We start from the raw sequence: 18,119 nt of genomic DNA on the forward strand, positions 1-18,119 counted from the left end.
GTAAACCAACACGCCCAATACAGGACCAAGGGAGAGCCGCACCGTCGGAGGGTTGGGACCGAGGGAGCGCTGCACTGGCGGAGGTGCCGTCTTTTGAACGAGATACTAAACCAAGGCCCCGCCTGCCCCCGCAGGTGTACTTAAAATATCCCACGACACTATTTCAAAGAGCAGGGAAGTTCTCCCCGGTGTCCTGGCCAATATTTATCTCTCAACCAACATCACTAAAACAGATCATCTTGGGTTATTTATTACATTGCTGTTGGTGGGACCTTGCTGTGCATAATTTGGCTGCTGCGTTTCCTACAACAGCGACAGTTCAAAAAGTACTTGATTGGCGGTAAAGCACTTTGGGATGACCTAGAGTTATAGTATCACAAAGTTTACAGCACGGAAGGAGTCCGTTCGGCCCATTGCGTCCGCACCAGTCATGAAAGGCGCTAGATGAATGCATGTTCTTTTTTCAGCAAGGTATAACGCTCTTACTAGTGCCGTGGCTGAGATGAGTGGATTTAGTACACACCAGACATCCCCCTAATGTGTATGGATTAGTGTCAACCCTCACCGCCCACTGAGCAATCAGGGGACCCGCACTCGTGATTTGTGCATAGGGGTTCATCGAATACATTTTCTCCTGTATACGTAGGGCAGAAGATAGAAACTGCTACTGAAGTTAGCTCAGATACGCACAGGCCCGTAATTTTATTTTATTCTATGCACTACAACAGACTGTCTCAACAAATAGGGTACAAAACAACACAAACAAAAACTTTTATTTTCCAGTCAACTAACCAAATAAAATCTCAACAAACTGCAAAGGGCAGTTTTTGAACACGTACAACACATGAAAAAAATATATATATATTTTAAAAAAGCTAGTCTTCATTAACTCTCGTGAAACGATAAATTAGGAAACCGAACAGGGCAAGCGAGAGAGGAACTTTTCTGGAATAGAAAGTTACTATTGGCAGATAGCAATAGAATGAATAAATCTCAGATTTTAACACCTTAGTTCCAATCAAGGAAACAAAATGGAAGAAATTCAGTTAATTGTGTAATCTCTAATCTGTGCAGAAGCCTGTTAATAATGTAGGTAGCTTGTTCCAACAGTTGAACAGCAAGGGATTCACCAGATAAGAATGCATCAGTAACAGCTCCAGCACACACAGTTTTTGCCTTCTGTTGACACGGGCACTGTTAAGAACGACATGGTAACTGATCACCTTGACCTTCCCTAACTTTAAACGTCTCTCGTTCTGGCTCCTCTGCAGATTTCTATTCTCCCGCCAGGCTCAGGGTTTTCTTCCAGAAGCTGTTTGAACAACTAGCCAAGAGCAAGATTTCTTCCCAGCATCGCTGATCTGGAAAAGAAAGCCCAGCTCTCCAGCTTGGAAGGCACACTTGTACCCATTCCCTCCCCTCTGTCATTAGCGGTTTGCTCGCCTCCTCTGCATTCGTGTTGATTTGATCCGTTGGGGGGAGGGGGGGTGGGTTTTTGCACCCTGCCCCCCCAACTTCCCTCCCTTTCATTTTTCCTCCAGGCTTCGCAAAATGGCTTCTTCAATTTTGGCATCTGAAACAAATAACGCAGACATCAAGAAACTTTATGCATCACCACGAGCCTTTCATAAAAGATAGAATCTTTCAGCACAGAAGGAGGCCACTCGGCCCATCGCGCCTGTGCCGGCTCTTTGAAAGAGCTATCCAATTATTCCCACTCCCCCTGCCCTTTCCCTTCAAATGTTTATCCAATTCCCTTTTGAAAGTTACTATTGAATCTGCTTCCACCACCTTTTCAGGCCGAGTATTCCAGATCATTATAACTCGCTGCGTAAAAGAAATTCTCATCACACCTCTGGCTTTTTTTTTTAAAAACCAATTACTGTAAATCTGTGTCCTCTGGTTACTGACCCTTCTGCCACTGGAAACAGTTTCCCCTTATTTACTCTATCAAAACTCATGATTTTGAACACCTCTATTAAATCTCCCCTTATTCTTCTCTGCTCTAAAGAGAACAATCCCAGCTCCTCCAGTCTCTCCGCTATAGTCCTATGACTATAGACCCTCATTCCTGGTACCATTCCAGTAAATCTTTTCTGCCCCCTCTCTCAGGCCTTGACATCCTTCCTAAAATGCCGTGTCCAGAACCGGACACAATATTCCAGCTGAGGCCTAACCAATTCTCCACAGTTCCTGAACTCAGCTGGGTCACCAGAATATGGCCTTTCCCCACCAGCAGAGAACAAAGGCTTTTTTTTGCAGATTTAGCCAGATTTATTTATTAAAAAAGGCCTGGAATCCTAGGGGACACAGTAATAGGATTCAGCATTTGAATCCTGAGATCCAATTCACTGAACAATGTCATTCACTCATTTTCTCCTTCTACCCTTTGATATCCACACATCCTCTGCTGTTCTTGGCCCTGTAACACGGTGCTGCTTATTGCTAACGTAGACAACAGATTATTATTCCAGATGTGCTCAAGTTCTGGAGTGGGGCTTGAACCACAGAGGTGAGAGAGTGGCTAACTGGGCCCAAGGTACACTTGAATAAAAAGTTACCTTCATTGAAGGACACTACCACAAAAAGGAACCCACAGGTTAGAGAGCTTCTAACTCGGCCCAAGATACACTTTTAATAAAGACAGTTACCTTCACTGAAGAACACTTTACCTCAAAAAGCTAAAAAATCAAGAAAATCAAGAGTGCACCTTCATCAGCTGTTTCCTGCTCTTCAATAGCCTCTTGCAAGCTCAGCACCAGTGTTTTTTGGAGAGCTTCATCTTCATCATCGCTGACTGGAGTCCAATAAAAGAAAAGAAAGTTAACAGTGAAACGACCACAGAGGAGGCGCCAAACAGGAACCAGAACTGTTTGATAGCTAATTAGACGATGACAAACATCCAGCTCGGTTCCCTTCCTCGCTACCAAAAAAAAAATTGTTGAATTCCCACACCGCTTTACAAGTCCGCCAAGAATAGTTTAGTTGTTGTGAAGTTGTGTTCAAGACTCCTTTTTAATTCCATTGACGGCCTGCCTTCCATTGTTATGCTATCCTCAGTACAGTACGATAGTCCAGGCTTGTAGTATTAATGCAGCACACCCTCCCCCCACTAGACCTGCTACTCCATGTCTTTGCTTTAATTCGCAGCCCACCAACTCTGGAATCACGCTGGGCCAGAACTCCAGAGGAAGGGAGAAATAAAAAAGTGTTAATTTTCAAAATGATTCGCTTTTGTGCCGTTTGAACTTGCCCTTTGCGCAAATCAGTGGTTGGGACGATACGATGGTCCGTTAGTGAGTGTTCCTGGTCTAGAAGGAAGGGACTTCAGTTATGTGGAGAGACTGGAGAAGCTGGGATTGTTCTCCTTAAAGCAAAGCAGGTTAAGGGGAGATTTAATAGGGGTGTTCAAAATTATGAGGGGTTTGGATAGAATAGATAGGGAGAAACTGTTTCCACTGGCAGGAGGGTCAGTAACCAGAGGACACAGATTTAAGATAATTGGCAAAAGAATCGGGGTGGGGGGAGGGGTGTGGAGAAATTATTTTACGCAGCGAGTTGTTATGATCTGGAATGCACTGCCTGAAAGGGTGGTGGAAGCAGATTCAATAATAACTTTCAAAAGGGAATTGGATAAATAACTGAAAAGGAAAAAATTTGCAGGGCTATGGGGAAACAGCAGGGACTAATTGGATAGCTCGATCAGAGCCAGCAAAGGCACGATGGGCTGAATTGGCCTCCTTCTGTGCTGTGCGATTCTCCACAGCTTGCGACTCTATAAAAGGTCAACAAATCGACACAATGGCAGTGATAGATGACCCTATTGGCTTCCCTTTTGAAAGAGCAGGCACTCCAGAAGATAGATAGAACTGGAGGGCATCTCAGGTGGAGACCGGAAGTCCAACAGTGCTGGAGGTGCCTGGTGCCTTGGATAACTTTTTTTTGCTGAATGGTTTAATAGGTTCTATTTTGAAAAACATGATCAGTCAAGAATCACCAGAAATCTTTTTGGTCGCAACCGCAAAATTTTCAGACTTTGCATTCCCAGTGGGAAGCCCGTACTTTTACGCGCCGACGTTAAGCCCAGAAATAAAGCCGGGTTGCGGTCGCGACCCAAAAAACTATTTTCAACTCCCACCCGCCCCCATTCTTGGGGTTTAAAATCACTCCCTAAGTCAGTATGCGAGGGTCCGTGGTTACTTAACCTTGCCTTGCACCATCATCCCTTTTATCATTTAATCGCTCCTGCCCATCACCCTAACACACACACCTTCCCTTTTGTTCTTTCCTCCCCTCTCCCTTCGTCCCTGGCTCTGCACTTGCTTAATAACTGTTAAATCTCTAACATCTTCCAGTTCTGACAAAAGGTCATCGACCTGAAGTTTCTTTCTCTCTCCCCACACACATGCTGCCTGACCTGCTGAGTGTTTCCAGCATTTTCTAGTCTCACTTCCGACTTCCAGCACATTTCACTTCAGCTTCCGTGGCTGATTGCCCAAGAAAACTTACGACCAAACGGAAAACCCCTTATGGGATGGCCGTATGTTTCACAACATTCAACATCACATTCAGAAAAGCATCTCAAAAAACAGAACAGGTTGCAAAGAATAAAAATTACATCCAACGTCAATGTAGGAATCATAGACGCATTTATTCCAGTTAAGCAGTACCATGGGGTCTAACTTTTCTTTTTTCATCTTACTGCTTCTGTCCCACCTTTTCCAATATCAGATATACTATTCAGTAAGGCACACATCAGCTCCCCTTCCATCTGGTGAGGGTTAAGGATGTAACCCGGGCGCATTGTTTTCCTCAACTGGTTCTTCAACTCCTCGAAGCCCTTGTCTCCGGAGAGCACGGTGAAAGGAATATGCTTTGGCAACTGCTCATCCATACGTCCGGCCTGTAAATGGTGGGGTTGAGGGGGCGGGGGAAGGTCACAGAAGTAAGGAGAGGGGTGGAGAGAGGGAGAGAAGAAAATAAAACTTCACATTTCTGCCATTAGTCAAAAGTTCCGCATTTGCTCTCTTGATACAATTTAAATGGTACAATTTTAAAAAGGTGAAGAAACAGAGACCTGAGAGTGTATGTACACAAGTCTTTGAAGGTGGCAGGAATAGTTGAGAAGGCATACAGGATCTTTGGTTTTATAAATAGAGGCAGAGAGTACAAAAGCAAGGAAGTTATGCTAAACCTTTATAAATCACTGGTTAGGCCTCAGCTGGAGTATTGTGTCCAATTGTGGGCACCACACGATAGGAAGGATGTCAAGGCCTTGGAGAGGGTGCAGGGGAGATTCACCAGAATGGTTCGAGGGATGAGGGACTTCAGTTATGTGAAGAGACTGGAGAAGCGGAGATTGTTCTCCTTGGAGCAAAGGTTAAGGGGAGATTTAATAGAGGTGTTCAAAATAATAAGGGGTTTTGATTGTAAATAGGGAGAAACTGTTTCCTCTGACAAAAGAGCCAGTGATGGACCGAATGGCCGCCTTCTGTGCTGTATGATTCTATGATTTCTATTTTCTCCCCCTACCGGGTACAAACACAACACAGAACAAATGTGTCACGTTATCTGAGATTTACACACGGCTTAGCAAATAAATTGCTGACCGACTTTTTGACAAATGCTTGTTCCAATTTCATAAATTGATGCTGCTGCCCTTGCTCTCAATAGACAGGGTTATGGGTTGAATCTCCCCGGATTGAAGGGCACCTAAACTACAGTCCCCGCCACGTATGGCAGGTGTGTTGGTGTTAACGAGATTTGCCAGCTATACGTGGAGGAATGTTAAAACCAAAAAGATAAGCAATCAACATTATTTTTTAAAACAAGAACTCTCCACCTAGCAACCACCTCGAATTGTTAGCAGTTACATCCAGAATCTGATCACTAAAAGGTAATCGCACTTTAACGAGGTGCGAACTGCTGATTGAAACTGCTCGAAGACCTGACTTTGCCTGAAATCGGCACAGCCTTTTAAATCAGTAAGACAGGGTAAGTAGTTATTGAACTGCCCGAAACAGTCGGCACGCTTAATACATTATAAGTAGAGCCTTTGTAATTGACTCCTACGATAATGGAAAACTGTTAACGTCATTTGCCCGATATATGGGGAAAGAGCAGGGATGTGGGACTAATTGGGTAGCTCTTTCAAAGAGCTGGTACAGGCACGATGGGTCGAATAGCCTCCTCCTGAGAGAATCTATAGGTGGCTGCCCGTGATAAGTGTGGACGGTGTAAGTGGTGGGGACTGTATTTAGTTTATTTACAAATATACAAGGCAATGCCAAAAAATGCATGATCATCTGTTGAAAATCATAGGATAATTATAGATGAGGAAGGCCATTCGGTCCATCTTAATTCATGCATCCAGAAAAGGTCCAACACTCCCTCCCCTCCCCTTCCTCCCACATCCCACCCGCCATTGCAGCAACCAGTGATTTCTTAAATGATTCCAAGGTTTTAACCTCCACTACTCTGTCTGCCCTCTCAGGTGGATGTAAACGATCCCACGGCACTATTTCGAACAAGAGCAGGCGAGTTCTCTCCGGTGTCCTGGCCAATATTTATCCCTCAACCAACGTCACTAAAACAGATTACCTGGTCATTACTACATTGGTGTTTGTGGGATCTTGCTGTGCACAAATTGACTGTCATGTTTCCTACATTACAACAGTGGCTACACTTCAAAAAGTACTTCATTGGCTGTAAAGCACTTAGGAACGTCCTGAGGTCTTGTGAGGCGCTATATAAATGCAAGTTCTTTCCTTTTTTAAAAAACTATCAGGCAGTCCATTCAATGCGTTGATCACTCTTGTGCATGAAGAAAAACTTCCCGAAATCAGTCTTAAATTCACTGTTTACTAGTTTGACCCTGTGCCCCTTCGTCCTATTCTCAATGTAATTTTAAAAGTAATATTCCTGGTTTACCTTTTCCATCGTCTTAAATACCTTATCTACCTTTACATGATGACCTCTCAGCTGCCTCCTTTCCAAGCTGAACAGCCCAAGAGTCAGATCCCCAACACCAGGGATTAGACTAGTGCCTCTTTTCTGCACAACCTCAAGTGTTTAGAATCATAGAAAGGTTACAGCACAGGAGGCCATTTGGCCCATCAAGTCCATGCCGGCTGTATGCAAGAGCAATTCAGCAAGTCCCACTCCCCCGCCTATCCGTGCAGCCCTGCAAATTTTTTCCTTTTGAGTACTTATCCAGTTCCCTTTTGAAGGCCATGATTGAATCTGCCTCCACCACCCCCTCAGGCAGTGCATTCCAGATCCTAACCACTCGCTGTGTAAAAAAGTTTTTCCTCATGTCACCTTTGGTACTTTTGCCAATCACCTTAAATCTATGCCCTCTGGTTCTTGACCCTTCCGCCAATGGGAACAGTTCCTCTCTACCTACTCTGTCTAGACCGCTCATGATTTTGAATATCTCTATCAAATCGCCTCGCAACCTTCTCTGTTCCAAGGAAAACAATCCCAGCTTCTCCAGTCTATCCACGTAACTAAAGTCCCTCATCCCTGGAACCAGTCTAGTAAATCTCTTCTTTGGCCTTCACAACTTTCCTGAAGTGCGGTGCCCAGACTGGACACAATACTCCAGTTGTGGTCGAACCAGTGTTTTATAAAGGTTCATCATGACTTCCATACTTTTGTACTCTATGCCTCTATTCATAAAGCCCAGGATCCCGTATGCTTTTTTAACCGCTTTCTCAACCTACCGGGCCACCTTCAACAATTTATGCACATATACCCCAGATCGCTATGTTCCTGTACCCCTTTTAGAAGTGTGGCCTCTAGTTTAAATGCCTCTCCTCGTTCTTCCTACCGAAATGTATCACTTCGCATTTTTCTGCGTTAAATTTAATCTGCCACGTATCCGCCCATGCCACCAGCCTGTCTATATCCTCTTGAAGTCTATCATTATCCTCCTTACTGTTCACTACCCTTCCAAGTTTCATGTCATCTGCAAATTTTGAAATTGTGCCCTGTACACCCAAGTCCAAGTTATTAATATACATCAAGAAAAGCAGTGGTCCTCGTACCAACCCCCGGGGAACACTTCTGCACACCTCCCTCCAGTCCAAAAAAACACCGTTCATCACTACTCTCTGTTTCCTGTCACTTAGCCAATTCCATATCCATGTTGCTACTGCCCCTTTATTCCATGGGCTGCAATCTTGATGACAAGCCTACCATGCGGTACTTTATCAAACGCCTTTTGAAAGTCCAGATACACCACATTAACTGCATTGCCCTCATCAACCCTCTTTATTACCTCATCAAAAAACTATCAAGTTGGTTAAACACGATTTGCCTTTAACAAATCTGTGCTGGCTTTCCCTAATCAGTCCAAGTGACTGTTAATTCTGTCCCGGATTATTGTTTCTAAAAGTTTCCCCACCACCGAGATTAAACTGACTGGCTTATAGTTGCTGGGTTTATCCCTAACCCTTTTTTGAACAAGGGTGTAACATTTGCAATTCTCCAGTCCTCTAGCACCACCCTCGTATCTACGGATGTTTGGAAGATTATGGCCAGTACCTCTCCAATTTCCACCCTTACTTCCCTCAGCAACCTAGGATGCATTCCATCCGGACCGGGTGACTTATCTACTTTAAGTACAGCTAGCCTTTCAAGTACCTCCTCTATCAATTTTTAGCCCATCCAGTATCTCAACTATATCTTCCTTTACTGAGACTCTGGAAGCATCATCTTCCTTGGTAAAGACAGATGCAAAGTACTCATTTAGTACCTCGGCCACCCCCTCTGCCTCCACAAGTAGATCTCCTTTGTGGTTCCTAATCGGCCCCATCCCTCCTCTTACTACCCGTTTACTATTTATATGCCTATAGAAAGCTTTTGGATTTCCTTTTATGTTGGCCGCCAGTCTATTCTCATACTCTCTTTGCCCCTCTTACTTCCTTTTTCACTTCCCCTCTGAACTTTCTATATTCCGCCTGGTTCTCACTTGTATTATCAACCTGACATCTGTCATACGCCCCTTTTTTCCACTTCATCTTACTCTCTCTCTCTCTTTTGTCATCCAGGGTGCTCTGGCTTTAATTACCCTACCTTTCTGCCTTGTGGGAATGTACCTAGACTGTACCAAAACTCTTTAAAGGTCTCCCACTGTTCAACTACAGTTTTGCCTGCCAATCTTTGATTCCAATTTACCCAGGCCAGATCTGTTCTCATCGCATTGAAATTGGCCCTCCTCCAATTGAGTATTTTTACTTTAGAGTGGTCCGTATCCTTTTCCTTAGCTATTCTAAATCTTATGATACTATGATTGCTGCTCCCTAAATGGTCCCCCGCTGACACTTACTCCACTTGGCCTGCCTCATTCCCAGCAATGCCTCCTTCCTCGTTGAGCCGGAAACTGTACCAGTCAAGAAAGTTATCCTGAACGCACTTCAAAAATTCCTCCCCCTCTTTGCCCCTTACATTATTATCCCGGTCTATATTAGGATAGTTGAAGTCTCCCGTTATCACTACTCTATAGCTTTTGCACCCCTCTGTAATTTCCCTGCAAATTTGTTCCTCTATATCTTTCCCACTAGTTGGTGCTTGAATCTTTCCCTTGGTCTCTTCCACCTGATCAGGACACTCACCGTGGGATCTCATTGGACCTCTCCACAATCCACAGATCACTAAAATGTAGTCGTCAGGTACAAAAAAAAATCAAAAAGTCTAATGGAATCTTAGCCTTTATAACTAGAGAGGTAGAATATAAAAGGGGAGGAAGTTTTGCTGAAGCTATACAAAGCCCTGGTTAGACCACATCTGGGGTACCGTTTACAGTTCTGGGCGTCGCACCTTAGAAAGGATATATTGGCCTTGGAAGGAGCACGACGCAGATTCACCAGAATAGTTACCAGGGCTCCAAGGGTTAAATCACGGAGAGGTTACATAAACTAGGCTTGTATTCCCTGCGATATAGAAGGTTAAGGGTGATCTGATTGAGGTTTTTGAAAAGGAATTAATAGGGTAGATAGAGAAACTTTTCCCCCTGGTGGGAGAGTCTAGGACGAGGGGACATAGCCTTAAAATCAGAGCCAGGCCATTCAGGAGAGAAGTAAGGAAACACTTCTTCACGGAAAGGGTGGTAGAAGTGTGGAACTCTCTCCCACAAAAAGCAGTAAATGCTAGCTCAATTAATAATTCTAAATCTGAGATCAATGGATTTTTGCTAGCTAAGGGATATGGAGCCAAGGTGGGTGGAGTAAGGCCACAGATCAGTCATGATCTCAATGAATGGCACAACGGGCTCGAGGAGCTGAATGGCTGACTCCTGTTCCTATATTTTGATTGTGACTTCCCCCGATTTGTACTCCACTGTTTTGGCCTCGTATCTCAACAAGCATTGGCTTTGTTGACTGCTGCTCTGCATTGGTTGGATATGTTGAGCATCAAGTCTACTAAGACCCAAGGTCTCTATCAATCTCATGCTTCGATATCTGAACACATTTTACAAGAGGACCCATGAGGCCCATTTTTTTTCCTTCCAATATGCAATACTTCACACTTGCCTGCATTGAATTTCATCAACATCACTAAAAACCAGACAATCTGGTCATTTATCTCACTGCTGTTTGTGGGACCTTGCTGTGCACAAATTGACTGCTGCATTTCCTACATTACAACAGTGACTACACGTCAAAAAGTACTTCAGTGGCTGCAAAGCACTTCAGTCCTGAAAGGCGCTATATAAATGCAAGTTCCTTTTTAAAAAAATTTCTTCTTTCATCTGCCACAGATCTGACCACGCACATATTTTGTCCCAACTCATTCCGTAATTTCTGAGCTGATTCCTTACATTCCACTGCCCCTCCCTGTTTGTTACTGCCTGCAGATCTGACCACTTGGCATTTGAGTTTCTCAATCCAGGTTGCTGATGCAAATTAGAAACAGTAGTGGCCCCATCAATTACAACTTAAAAAAAGATAAAGCGAGGTGTGGCTTCTCTCTCACCCCTAAACATATCGTCACTGACTGGGATAAAAGAACCAGGGGGAAGAAAAATCAAAGAACACAAACATGCATGCAGATGGCAAAATCAGCAGCATCCTTCCTAGCACTGCACCGTGGATGAAGGAAAAAACAACCCGTGTTGACCAGGAAATTGTAGATGGGACAGTTTTCTGGTGCTTTCCAATGAGTCTTTCCACCTGAGGGAAAAAAAAATACACGTTGAATTATAGAAAATTACCAGGATCTTTAAAAAGACACAAGTCAAGGATAAGAAAAGGCTCCTGTCTCACTGAAATTCATCCCTTTTTTTTTATATTCGTTCATGAGATGTGGGCGTCGCTGGTGAGGCCAGCATTTATTGCCCATCCCTAACTGCCCTTGAGAAGGTGGTGGTGAGCCGCCTTCTTGAACCGCTGCAGTCTGTGTGGTGATGGTTCTCCCACAGTGCTGTTAGGAAGGGAGTTCCAGGATTTTGACCCAGCGACGATGAAGGAACGGCGATATATTTCCAAGTCGGGATGGTGTGTGACTTGGAGGGGAACGTGCAGGTGGTGCTGTTCCCATGTGCCTGCTGCCCTTGTCCTTCTAGCTGGTAGAGGTCGTGGGTTTGGGAGGTGCTGTGGAAGAAGCCTTGGCGAGTTGTTGCAGTGCATCCTGTGGATGGTACACACTGCAGCCAAAGCGCGCCGGTGGTGAAGGGAGTGAATGTTTAGGGTGGTGGATGAGGCTGCTTTGTCCTGGATGGTGTCGAGCTTCGAGTGTTGTTGGAGATGCACTCACCCAGGCAAGTGGAGAGTATTCCATCACACTCCTGACCTGTGCCTTGTAGATGGTGGAAAGGCTTTGGGGAGTCAGGAGCTGAGTCACTCGCTGCAAAATATCCAGCCTCTGACCTGCTCTTGTAGCCACAGTATTTATGTGGCTCGTCATCTAATACTCTATTACACTATATTACACTTTCCACATTAAAACAGTGACTACACTTCAAAAATACTTCATTGGCTGTAAAGTGCTTTGGGACATCCGGAGGTCGTGAAAAGCTTCTTTTTCTCAATTAAAAGCATCCAGCTGAATTTTGTGCATCTCCGATGTTCTTGCTCACTAATCAAACATGTGTTACACAGAGCAAAGATCTCCCTCCCTGATGATAGGTTTAACATTTATGTATGTTAAATATTTATGGGCCCCCCCCCTCCATTTGAAGTAATAATCTGCGTTTACCTTATCGGGTATGACATTAGTGGAGAGGACAGCAAGCTGGATATTAAAACTTGGTTAGAGGGGACAAAATAAAGGGTAGCAGTTAGGAGCAGTTTTCCAGGGTGCTTGAAAGTGGGTGTTGGTGTCTCACAGGGTTAATTTTTGGGGCCATGTCTGTGTGTAGTAATGATTTGGATCTCAGCCCAGAGGGAGGGGTGTCGAAATTTGCACTAATAGCAAAATAGGAGGTGCAGTTAATTCTTTAGAAGACCAAAGGAAGCTGCAGTTGGATATTGATAAGATGGGGGAGGATGGGCTAAAAAGTGGGTGTTGGGGTTCAACGCAAGAGTGAGGCAATGCATTTTCACAATTTGAAAAAAAATAACTAGGAGTATTTATACTCTGATTGGAAGTAGGGTCGGTGCTATGGAAAAGCAGAGGGATTTGGTGGTATAGGTTCAAAGGTTAAAAGCTGTTGAGGCTGGGGGTCAATTGAAAATTTCAAAACTTGAGATTAGGTAAGGGTATTAAGGGTTACGGAACCAAGACAGGTGCAGATCAGCCCTGATCTAATTGAATGGCGGAACAGGCTTGAGGGGCTGAATGGCCTACTCCTGTTCCAATGTTCCATTAAAAGGCAGCACCTGAGGCTGATATGGCTGTAAAACAAAAAGCTAATGAAGTTCTATCACAAGAGGTACAGAATATAAAAACCAAGAGGTAATAATGATTCTACATAAAATCTTAAGACCTCAGTTCTGTAGAGTACTGTGTGCAGTATTGGGCTCCATTCTATAGGAAGCATATTGAAGGTACAGCACAGATTCACAAGGATGCTGCCAGTATGAGGAAATACAAATAAGACAGACTTGCAAAATTGGAGCTTTTTTCGTTAGAACAACGCAGAGTCAGGGGCAATACGATAGAAGCGTTTTAAATCATTAATAGATGGGACAGGGTAGAGAGAAACAGGCTGTTTCCAGTAGTTAAAGGGTTAAGAACGAGGGGCCAGAGCTACTAAATTAAACGCAAGAGATTTCGAAGAGGGCAGGAGTTCACAGAGAGAGTGTTGTGAGGCGGTGGAACTCACTTCCAGGGTTAGAGGCCGAACCATAACATCCGAGAGTGGATTGGTGGGTGGAAGAAGAGGGGTTGAAGGGATATGGGAACAGGTCGGGTAAATGTGATTAGAACTATTTGCTCGCGAGATGGGTAAACGCCGACACGTACTGGATGGGCCGAATGGCCTGGTTCAGTGTATTTTTCAGTCTCAACCATAATCTAAGACAGATTTTCCCCCCTTCAAAAAAAAACCCACAAAAGCCCTCAATATATTAGGAACATAGGAACAGGAGGAGGCCATTCAGCCCCTCGTGCCTGCTCCGTCATTTGATAAGATCATGGCTGATCTGTGATCTAACTCCATATACCTGCCTTTGGCCCATATCCCTTAATACCTTTGATTGCCAAAAAGCTATCCATCTCAGATTTAAATTCAGCAATTGAGCTAGTATTGAACTAACCTTGAAAGCCCCAGAAAAATGTGCCTTGGTTAAGATGTCCCGGTAAATGGTTGAAGAAGCCTGCCCAATTATCTAAATCGATGAAGACAAGGTGGGTCATTGTGCGGAGCAGGTCCAAGTCAGGCAACTCAATGTCTCCTTCCTGGATTGTGCCTTCCCTTTCCGCTAGTTAGTAAAATATAACAAAGGGGAGGGAGGAAAAAAAAATTAAGACAAGCGTAGAAGAATTGTTGCAACAAAAAGTCCTTCGAATACAACTAAATGGAGTTCAACGTCACTAAGTGTGAGGTGATGCATTTTCGTAATAAAAAATAACCAAGAGTAATTATTCTCTGATTGGATGTACTGTCGATGCTGTGGAAGAGCAGATAGATTTGGGGGTACAGGTTCAAAGGACATTAAAGGAGGTTGAGAAGGCTGTAAAACAGCTAATGAAATTCTATCACAAGAGGTATAGAATATAAATACCCAGACCCTGCCAGGAACCACTTAGCTTGTTCATTCAATGGGCCTGATCTTGCTGGAAAAATAATGGTGTGTTAACGATGCATGCCGTTGTTAATGCACAAATTTTAAATTTTCTTGATGACTTTTCCTTTCTCTCTCTCAATCCAAGCTTTCTTTCCCTCTCTTTCTCTTTCTGTACTTGGTTTGACTCTAATTCACTCCATTTCCTTCTCCGTCATTCCTCTGTTTCTTTCTCAATCCTTAAATCTCATTGGGAATGGGAGGATATTGAGAGGTGTAGAGGAAGTGAGGGACCTTGGAGTGCATGTTCACAGATCCCTGAAGGTAGCAGGACAAGTAGATAAGATGGTTAAGAAGGCATATGGAATGCTTTCCCTTATTAGCCGAGGCACAGAATACAAAAGCAGGGATGTTATGCTGGAACTGTACAAAACATTAGTAAGGCCACAGCTTGAGTACTGCGCACAGTTCTGGTCACCACATTACAGGAAGGATGTAATTGCACTAGAGAGGGTGCAGAGGAGTTTTACGAGGATGTTGCCAGAATTGGAGAGTTTTAGCTATGAGGAAAGATTGGATAGGCTGGGGTTGTTTTCCTTAGAAGAGGGGTGATTTGATTGAGGTGTACAAAATTATGAGGGGCCTAGATACAGTGGATAGGAAGGACCTATTTCCCTTAGCAGAGAGGTCAATAACCAGGGGGCATGGATTTAAAGTGATTGGTAGAAGGATTAGAGCGGAAATGAGGAAATATTTTTTCACCCAGAGGGTGGTGGGGGTCTGGAACTCACTGCCTGAGAGGGTGGTAGAGGCAGAAACCCTCATCACATTTAAAAAATACCTGGATGTGCACCTGAAGAGCCATGACCTGCAGGGCTACGGACCAAATGCGGGAAAGTGGGATTAGGCTGGGTGGCTCGTTTCTCAGCCGGCTCGGACACGATAGGCCGAATGGCCTCCTTCTGTGCCGTAAATTTTCTATGATTCTATGATTAAGGAAATAGACTGTTGGGCCCGTCTTTCACTAAGGTCCCAGATGCCCTGTTGCCCTCCCTGCACCGTTATCAGCTCGCACTTCCAGCAAATCACGTGCAAAAAATTTGAGAGCTGAAGGGTGAGGGAAAAAAATCTAACGCCACAAGATGCCCCACTCCATCCAGCGAGATCCGGCCCAATGTTGCAAAGTGCACCAGGACCTGATTGTTTAAGGAACAGACATATTGGAGATAATTTTAACCTAACCTAATAGAGCGTGAAATCGGGTGGGGTGTGAAAAACGCATTTTAAGCTAACCCACCCTCTGGGAGAGCTGCAGCAGCTGAAATCAGTCTACATTTGGACAATGAATTCCCACACAAACACATACCTGGAGCGTAGAATGAAACCTCCCCAAAGTAGCTTTGTATTTTAGACATAAGTATAAAACCAGATAAAATTAATCGCCCCGAACTTAACAGAAGTATTTTCACGCGACATTTAAATACTTAGCATTAGAAATTTAAAATTTCATTCAGACTACACAAGTGGAAATCTACTGTACTATGTTTTCCTCTTCTGCAACTTTTGAAGAAACATTTTAGTGTGAGTACGTGTGGTGTAGATGCATTTAAGGGGCTGTTATTGATGTATTTAAGAGGAAGCTCAATAAACACGAGGGAGAAAGGAATAGAAGGATATGCTGATAGGGTTAGATGAAGAAGGGTGGGAGAAGGCTTGTACAGAGCGTAAACAATGGCACCGACCAGTTGGGCCGAATGGCCTGTTCCTGGGCTTTACATGCTATGTTTATAATGTGTGGGCTGGGGGAAGAGAGAGAGAATCTAATCTTCTCGTGTCAAATTCTCTCTCTGTCAAGTCAAAGTCGCAGAAAGCGTCCTCATTATAAGCAGAAAATTGCTGTCAGGGACTGATCTAATCAATCAGTCCATAAAATGCATCCTCCGAAAAATCAATACTCTACAAAGTAATGAATGCTGTGAGGTACAAGAGTACATGGGTGGTGACACCGAGTGTCTCCTCTCTAAACAAAGACTGAAGTCAAATCCAGATTGGAAATGGCTGCACTGCTGAGTAAGCACAGCTGTTTCATGCCTGAAATAAACAGAGCATTTAAGACACTATAAGCTGCAACGTTAAATTTGACGTTAATGCAAATGAATAATCTGGCCGATAAAACAGCTACATTTAGAACAATTACAAGTGGTGGGAACCGTACTTTAACCTCCGCCAATGTTTGCTGCATCAGATCTTTGCACAGTAGTTCTATTGAGAGGTTATGTGGGCAGTGCAGCACGCAAGTACTTCCATGTACTGAGACAGTGCGCCAGGATTCAGAATGACACTCTCCATTGCCCCATTTGGTGAGTTCCCAATTTTGATGTTGCCATAAGGATACTGAGTGGAGGTATGGTGATCCCCAGAGTAAAGGAAGGACAATCAGAAATTCGGGAACCCTACCCACACACCCTGGGGCTGAGCGGCCCACTCCCGTTCCCATGGCGGAAGCAGAGTCAATAATAACTTTCAAAAGGGAACTGGATAAATACTTGAAGGGGGAAAATTTTAGGGCTATGGGGAAAGAGTGGGGCGGCGCGGGAATAAGAGAGGGGAAGTGGGACTAATTGGATAGATCTTACAAAGAGCTGGCACAAGCACGATGGGCTGAATGGCCTCCTTCTGTACTGTATCATTCTATGGTTCTATAACGAGGTAAGAATATTGTGTTGCCAATCAGAACAAGTGAATTGTTCACTGAAATGGTGATTAGACTGGAGCTAACTCTTGCTCTATTTACTACTGCATTTTATGGCCAGGATTTTTCCACCAAATACACTGAACGGGGAGGGGAAATCTCGAGCTGGTGTGTAGATAACTCTGGCTTATGTTCCTTAAAAAAACCAAAACACTGATACCACAGTGAAACCTGTATAAACGGACACTTACTGAGACCCCCAAATAACTTACATGTTTAAAATATAAGGAATCTTACAACACCAGGTTATAGTCCAACAATTTTATTTTAAAATCACAAGCTTTCGGAGATTATCCCCTTCGTCAGGTGAGTGAGTGAATAAGAGGTTCTCAAATCGCATATCTTATATTAGGCTGGGACACCATCACACCAATCAAAAGGTGTCGTTGGTGTTCAGACAGGTTAGCCACGGAAAACAGTACGTCCCAGTATGCTGAATACACATTGTGTCAAATTACACAGACTGGACTCCTCCAGAGGGTCGCCGCCCTAAACTTGACATGTATGCTCAAGCTGTCAGGAGATGCGTCAATGCCAGATTCATCAGCCGCACTCAGAAGACAGTCCAGAATGTCACCCGAGCACAACGCAACGCCATCGACGCTCTCAAGACCAACCGCAACATCGTCATCAAACCAGCAGACAAAGGAGGAGCCATCGTCATACAGAACAGAATGGATTATTGCAAAGAAGCATACCGACAACTGGACAACCAGGAACACTACAGACAGTTACCCGCAGATCCGACCAAAGAACACACCCACCAGCTCAACAAACTGATCAAGACCTTCGATCCAGACCTTCAAAGCATCCTACGTGCTCTCATCCCACGTACTCCCCGCGTGGGAGACTTCTACTGCCTCCCAAAGATACACAAAGCCAACACACCCGGACGTCCTATCTTATCAGGCAACGGAACCCTGTGTGAGAACCTCTCTGGATACGTCGAGGGCATCCTGAAACCCATTGTACAGGGAACCCCCAGCTTCTGTCGCGACACTACAGACTTCCGACAAAAACTCAGCACCCACGGACCAGTTGAACCAGGAACACTTCTCACCACGATGGACGTCTCGGCACTCTACACCAGTATCCCCCACGACGACGGCATGGCTGCAACAGCCTCAGTACTCAACACCAACAACAGCCAATCTCCAGACGCCATCCTACAATTCATCCGCTTCATCCTGGATCACAAT

The 18,119-nt window shown here is 44.3% G+C and overlaps 1 protein-coding gene across 5 annotated transcripts in view; it reads right to left on the reverse strand.

Annotated features, from left to right (window-relative positions):
- Window positions 1-243: 243 nt before the first annotated feature.
- Window positions 244-18,119, reverse strand: part of znf451 (zinc finger protein 451) — a 54,635-nt gene continuing 36,759 nt past the window's right edge. For 4 of the 5 annotated variants that reach the window (XM_067984056.1, XM_067984055.1, XM_067984057.1 and 1 more), the window contains exons 11-15: window positions 13,701-13,865; window positions 11,044-11,174; window positions 4,717-4,903; window positions 2,711-2,797; window positions 244-1,573 (exon numbers count right to left, since the gene is read on the reverse strand). In XM_067984056.1, the coding sequence (XP_067840157.1) occupies window positions 1,527-1,573; window positions 2,711-2,797; window positions 4,717-4,903; window positions 11,044-11,174; window positions 13,701-13,865 (617 nt within the window). In that variant the 3' untranslated portion in view covers window positions 244-1,526. The remainder of the gene's footprint in view (window positions 1,574-2,710; window positions 2,798-4,716; window positions 4,904-11,043; window positions 11,175-13,700; window positions 13,866-18,119) is intronic. The other variant, XM_067984059.1, reaches the window with a different exon arrangement.

The sequence above is a fragment of the Heptranchias perlo genome, chromosome 5 (genome assembly GCF_035084215.1).
Source record: "Heptranchias perlo isolate sHepPer1 chromosome 5, sHepPer1.hap1, whole genome shotgun sequence".
Classification (NCBI taxonomy): domain Eukaryota; kingdom Metazoa; phylum Chordata; class Chondrichthyes; order Hexanchiformes; family Hexanchidae; genus Heptranchias; species Heptranchias perlo.